This window comes from Apis dorsata, unplaced genomic scaffold (genome assembly GCF_000469605.1).
Source record: "Apis dorsata unplaced genomic scaffold, Apis dorsata 1.3 scaffold_73, whole genome shotgun sequence".
NCBI lineage: Eukaryota > Metazoa > Arthropoda > Insecta > Hymenoptera > Apidae > Apis > Apis dorsata.
In genome coordinates this window covers 335518-342715 of record NW_006263371.1, presented here as the reverse complement: position 1 = coordinate 342715, position 7198 = coordinate 335518, and the positions used below count along the sequence as shown (strand labels likewise).

At 20.9% G+C, this 7198-nt stretch overlaps 2 protein-coding genes across 2 annotated transcripts in view; one reads left to right on the top strand and one right to left on the bottom strand.

Moving 5' to 3' along the window:
* LOC102677420 (facilitated trehalose transporter Tret1-like) overlaps positions 1–3801 on the bottom strand; it is a 13815-nt gene extending 10014 nt beyond the window's left edge. The window contains exon 1 of the mRNA XM_006610265.2: positions 2790–3801. Within this exon, the coding sequence (XP_006610328.1) occupies positions 2790–2821 (32 nt within the window). The 5' untranslated portion in view covers positions 2822–3801. The remainder of the gene's footprint in view (positions 1–2789) is intronic.
* LOC102677960 (probable G-protein coupled receptor CG31760) overlaps positions 1–7198 on the top strand; it is a 203585-nt gene that overhangs the window by 21886 nt on the left and 174501 nt on the right. The window lies entirely within an intron of this gene.

Genomic DNA, 7198 nt, shown 5'->3' with positions numbered 1-7198 from the left:
AAAAAAAAAAAAAAAAAAAAAATAGGCCAAAACTTGATTTTTAAATTCGAATTCAAAACTTTTGAAACGCACGAAATCCAGGAAAATTTAGTTTTAATTTGTAAATTTTTTTGAATTTGAATTTGCAAAGAAATCATTGAATAAATTATGAATAAATTAAATTTAAAATAGATGAATTGTATTCTATCGAGGTAACAATTAATAATATAATCATGTTATGTTGTTGACAGTATAATAAAAGAAATATGATGATCTTTTGAGAAAATTTTTTCTGTTTCTTTGTTAATTGAATATTTAAATTGAAATATTAAATAATTGGTTTTCTCAGTTGAACATGTAACGAGCATTGCGAATAAAGAAATTTGAAATTTATTAGTCACTCATATGACAAAAATAAATTTAACAAAGGATACAAAACTTCTTATATGTAATATAATTAATTATTACTTAATTATTACAATTCTTGAATAATCTGATATAATTTTCCTCCCTTCACATTAAACTTCCAGATCAAGATTTCATATTATTCATAATTGATTAACAATTTGATCAATTATGTAACTTTCAAATATTTTTTTCTATGAAATACTATTGAATATTATTAAATAATAATATTTTATATAAATAAAAGAAGTAAGTGTGCTTCTAAGAAAATTTGTAGATATTATATTATTATATATAAAAAATAAATAATAACAATACTCTTTTATAATAAAAGAGATTTTATTTAAGTTTTAAACTTCAACTTCACTATCTTGTTCAAATCAAATGATGTATGAAAGATTATAATGACTAAAATCAATTAAAATAGATATAACTATTTCTTTGTAAAAATTTTACTTAGGTGTAAAAAATAAATTGAAACAAATTTGTTAATTGAACGTTCCTCGATACATGTCCATTGACTATTCATCGAGTACCTTGATTAAATATAATTGGGCAGAGGAATGAATAACAAAAGAACTGTAAGAAACATCGTTATTGAATTTGCTACAACCATAAGCTAATATGTCACATGATGACATGAAAAGAATTGCGCAAAGCTCAACAGCATGACATTCACTGAAAGAAATCGATATCGCATTATTATACATCGATCTCTGCGTATTTTTGTGAAAGTGTGATTTGTTATTAATAATTCGAGTTATTTTCCAAATTTCATCTTTATGAATCATTCAAATTTATTTTCGAAAATTAGATTCGTTTAAACGTAAAAATTAAAAATTTCTAAATATTTTTTGCTCTGAGAATCTGAATTTTTTAAATTTTCGTATATATATATATTTTGAATTTCTGAAATTATTAATTATTTGCAATTCCAAGATCTTGAATATTTATTTAAATTTCTAGAATTATTAAATGAAACGAATATTTAAATATATGACGAAATTTTCAATATTTCAATTTTTAAAATATTAAATATTAAAATATTTATATCAACGTTTCATTCTTATTCAACAATTTAATTTTACTTTTATCAATACGGAATAATTTCCAGATAATTAATAGTAAGAATAAAAAATCACTGTGGCTATAAATATGAAACAATATCGCATTACATAACATGCAACAAACTATTGTTGGTAGTCTGAGAAACAAAAAATATAAAGTAGAAAAGGATAGACTTTTTTCTACGATGAAAATTTTATCATTCTAATTATTATAATTCGTTTCGCTAAAGCAATCAATCCAAAGAAGAAAAAAATAAGAAATGAAGTTATAATCTCAATCAAAAAAGAATTAATAAATCATTTGACATACATTTTACAATTTACAATTAAAAAAAATTTTATGTTGAATTTAATATTTTATCTATTATTTTCATTTCGAATAGCATTATTATACCATTTGCAGTAAAAAGATGAATAATTACAATAGTTTAAGATAAGAATGATATTATCAGGCATTATTTAGCAACTAAAAACTAAAAACTAAAAACTTTACACAATTTTGCTAATTCTTTGGAAGCCAACAATGAAAAATTCATTACTTAATCCTTTCGAGACAAATTTTTCTTTTAAAAAATGAATATATAAAACTATAATAAAATAAAGATAAAAAATTTCAAGATTTGTGTCATTCATGTTAGAAATATTTTTAATTCCTGTAAAGTTATCTTGTAAAAGTTACCTAAGATTTTAATAATAAGATTATAACTCGAAAAAATTAAATTAACATTAAATAATGAAAATTAATTGTAAATTAAAATTTTTATCACTGTAAAATTTTGATAATTTTAAAATATCATAAAAAAGAAAATTATAAAATATTTTAAAAATATTCAGTACTAATATTTAATAGTATTTAAGTAATAATATTTAATAAGAATTTTGTTTAATAATATAACAAAAAAATTTGTTTTACTATATATTTAAAATTAGAATATTGTAATTATTCATTTTTATTATTCTAAAATGGAAAGTTTTCTCTATATTTTTTTTTAATAATGAAATTTAAAAAACTATTATATACTATATTGTACCCAATTATATATTAAATAAAATAACTGTATACTTATCCATTTATTTTTTTTATTTAAATATTGCAATTAATAATAATAGTTAAATCAAATATCAATAATTTAATAAAAATTAATAATTATTAATTCTTTAATTATTAATCTAATAAAAAATTATTAGATTAGTAATTATTAGGAAAAAAAAAAAAGAAAGAAAAAATAAACAAATAAAATAATTATTCGTTTGATTAATGATTTTTTTTATATAATAATTATTTTATATTTTTTTTATATTATATAAAGAAATAAAAAATTTTAAATAATTACATACCTGGTGTTATCATTGTTTTTTGACTCTGTCATTTTTGATCGATATGTTATTGATTACACGCAATTTTCGATTTGCTATGGAAATTATTTTCACATTCCTTATTTGACACGTTTTCTACAAATATTTATATATTTTCGTATAAAATTTTTTATACGCCTTTAAGAAAAAAACTCAGAAAACTGGAATAATAATACCGCTGAATATGTTTTTAACGTTTTCACAAAAAGTTAATTAATATTCTTCTTCTTCTTAAAATAAAAAAAAAAGATGATATTGAAATTAAATGTAAAAATGATCTCGCAAGTGACTAGTTTTTTTAATAAAAGTACTAAATAATTATATTTTTCTTTTTTCTTTAAATCTTTCACATTTTTCCGTAATCTTTTCTTCAAATTTTTTTTTCATATATTTTCTTTTCCAAATGTTTTTATCCATTAAACCTTTCACTTTATTTTCATCACAGCCACAGGTGTATAAAGCAGTATCAATTCTCTTTACTTTCTCTTATCTAGTTCACCTTCACGAATCCAGTTTTTTTACTTCCAAAATCCATTAATTTACCACGAAGAATTCAAATTAATCAAAAATTTAGCCACTATTTATGCATTTGATGACTTCAAAATATAATGAGTGGTTCACAGATCATTCACCCATCAATTTTCATCCATAATTTTTGTATTGAAAAAACCGTAGTTGTAAACATCATTCGTGATACTTTCCTCTTCTCCAATCAATTCCAATTAGAAAACTGTTCAAAAATATTCGATTATGTCGAATAATATAGAAATATAAGTAATATGAAAACACCAAATTTAACTATCCTATCTTGTACTTCATTTTATTAATTCCTGCGCTGGAACTGATCATATGATCTTTGACTAAGTTCAAGTAAATAAGGAAAGACTAGGTGAACCAAGCACAATGATTTCCGTTCGGAAATCGAGATGACAACAGCCTAATCCTCCGCTAGACTGTTGTCAGTCACACTAAATGACCAACGAAAGTGAGCAACTCATGTGTATATATGATTCCTCCTCCACTAAATGCGCGTTTACACAATAGCTTTCATAAACGAATACACGTGGCTTGCCCCTCTCTGCGAATATTCTTTACATCTAACTTTACTATTAGTCTTTGTTTAGTTATAAACGGGGCAAGAACCGATGTTAATCTTTTTTGCAAATTGATCAGTAAGATCTGGCAGCTGAATAACGATGATGAAAAAAAGTGTTAATGGTAGTGATACGGGAATGAACATACTTAAATGGAGATTTGGATAGAATTGATTCTGTTGCAATAACAGGTAACAGGTAATTATTACTATCAGGTTACTCAAATTGAATATATAGTATTCAGAATATTATAAATTTATTTTTATTAAAGAAGAAGAAGAATTCTTTCTAATTTTTAAAATTTAATTAAATCAAATAGAATATTCTGTAATAATATTGAATGTTTATCTATTATAAATATTTCAAAATTTTATAAAATATTAGAAATTACTTTTTAAATTCTTTTTTGTGGCCTTGAAGTTCATTAAAGTTGTTAGAAATATATTATATTATTTTACATTAAATATTTATCAAATATCATTATATCAAATAATTATTTCAAAAATTAAAAATTATATTTCATTGAATTATTAATTAACATGAAATATGAATGATCTGCTTATCATTTAATAGTCAGATTGAATACTCTGCAATTATAATTAGATTACATTAAATGGATAATAACTAATTAATTAAAAGAAATCAATTCATTAAGTTATTATTACAATATTATTTGTTCTAGCAACAATATGTTGTTTTTAATATCTGTTGTTTATTATCATTCAATCAAAATATGGAAAATTTTTTATTTTATTTTATCTGCCAATTAATTTTACAAGTAACTAAATAATGTAGAATTTATAATGTAAAAATAAAAAAGTTTGACAACATTAAAAAATTAATTTTATGTGCATGATCTCAGTATTTTAAAACTATTGTAAAATAAAAAATGAAATGAAGTAAAAAGAAATGAAGTATTCTAAAAAAAATTATATCTTTGATATTAATGTTTGCTAGGAATACACATTATTTTCTTCTGAATATGTATGAAAATATCTTAATACATTCTAATACCAATAAAACCAGTTTATTATTTATAATTTAATTTTATTTTAATCTTATACTTATATATTCTAATTTCAAAAATATTAATTAGAAAATATGGCACTATATATAATATTAAATATATACATGTCAGAAGATTATATGTTACTGAACGTTTATATGATATTATTCAGTACAAAAAATGATTAATATGCATCTGATATTATGCATGAAATTAATCACTTATTATTTATATGTCAGATCAATCCTTATCTAAAGGAAAGTTCCACCATATGCAGATTATTATTAACACTATAATAATTCCCCATTATATTATTATATTTATTGATTAAAGTATAACTTTTTTAAAATAAACTTATTAATATAATATCATTATTATTTTTTAAATATATTTCATAATATATTTATATATTTTTAGGAAAAATATTTTTATTTCTATCTTTTAGAAAAATATCTTTTAATAAGCTGTATTAATTTTATTTATTTTGTGAATAAAAAGATTTATCAATCATACATTGAATTTATTTTGAGATGTTATAACAGTGAAAGATGAAAATAGATCAAGATCTAATAAATGTGAAAATTTATTAAGAACAGTATATCTATTATAAGACATATCTGCATATATTAAATTAAATAAATATAAAAATCATGTAAAGTCCTAAATAAACATTAGCCAACTGTTGCGCTGTTAGAAGCATTTTTTTTCTTTTTTAATCATTTTATCTTATTTATTCAATATCTTTCAATTAATAAATCGAATATGAACATGTCATGATCTGATATGATTTAGAACTTTGGTTGAGAAAAATATATCTCTATTTTATAGATCAATGATCAAATTAATTATCTTAAATATATCAGAAAATAAAAGAGACTTACATGTTAATATGAATCATTATACAATTCAGTCTAAAGATATAAGATAGATTACTATTTTTAACATTCATTTCATAACACACATGCCAAACTTCAAAATCAAGTAAAGAATTTCATGACAATCAACTGGATATACATATTTACAAAAATTTCAAAGTTTATTTATGACAAGTATTATTTTTATTTTTTAAAAATCTTATATTTTTTATCATTAAGAATAATCGCTATATAAATAAAAATTTAAATATTATTATGTATCATATAATTGTATCAGAAACATAGTCATTAGCATATAAGAGGATACTTTTAAGCTTAATATTGTATATATTGTATAATCGAATTTGTGAAATTTTTTTAAATGTACACCAGTTAATTGTTAAGAATTCTTTCTGCAACAATAAACACAGTTTCTTCAACAATAATTTTATATTATATAGCTTTTCACACGTGGGCTATTCAAATGGAACACTTTTGCACACAATTTTCTTTTAGATGAATATTTATTATTCATCCAAAAGAAAAATACAACATTGGCTCGATATGCACATTTTGTATCATTACATAAGTGCATTCTAAATATGTCACAAATGTACATATATTTTCTTTTTTTTTTTTAATTATAATGAATCATGAAATAGAAAGATAGTTTAAACTTTTGTCAAATTTTTTATGATTACATTATATTACATTATATATTTATATATAAAGTAGGACCCATTTAGTTCGTTTGAGAATAATTAATTCTCTTTACAAAAATAGATAGATAAATTAAACAGAATTATATATTTTGAAACATAGGATTCAATTTTCTTAAAAGTTTCATTTAAAAAGTTCAACTCAATAGTTATAAGGAACTTTTAGTTGATGAAATTAAATTATTATTTTATCAGTGTTTTAAATGAATCAATATTTAATAATATACATTTATAATTTTACATAATTATAAATTTGAAAATTTTGTTTGATGTTATAAAGAGACTTTATTCATAATTGTTTTATTTGTGATTTCCACAGTCCTTTACTATAATATTTTTTTAGTTGGACTAAATATAAAAGGAATAAAGGCACTCTTAGACCGTGGTGCGTGTAATAAAATTGCATAGAAACAAAAATAGATCTCTCTATATATTAAACATTTGATACTCGATATAAATTCCTTGTTTAATATTAATAAGAATTCTGAATTTGAATCTTTACTTTGATGAATCAATACACGTATTGTTTATGTGATGATCTCATAATTAATTAACATTACTATTATATATTTGTTTTTCTAACACAGAAGTGATATCCAGCTCATATCTGTGTTTAACAATTACAATTTAACAAATGCAACTTCTTCGTACGTCGAATCTGTTTTAAAAAATCATAAATAGAAAAAAAGATAACAATTATCGTCTATATGAAAATGCT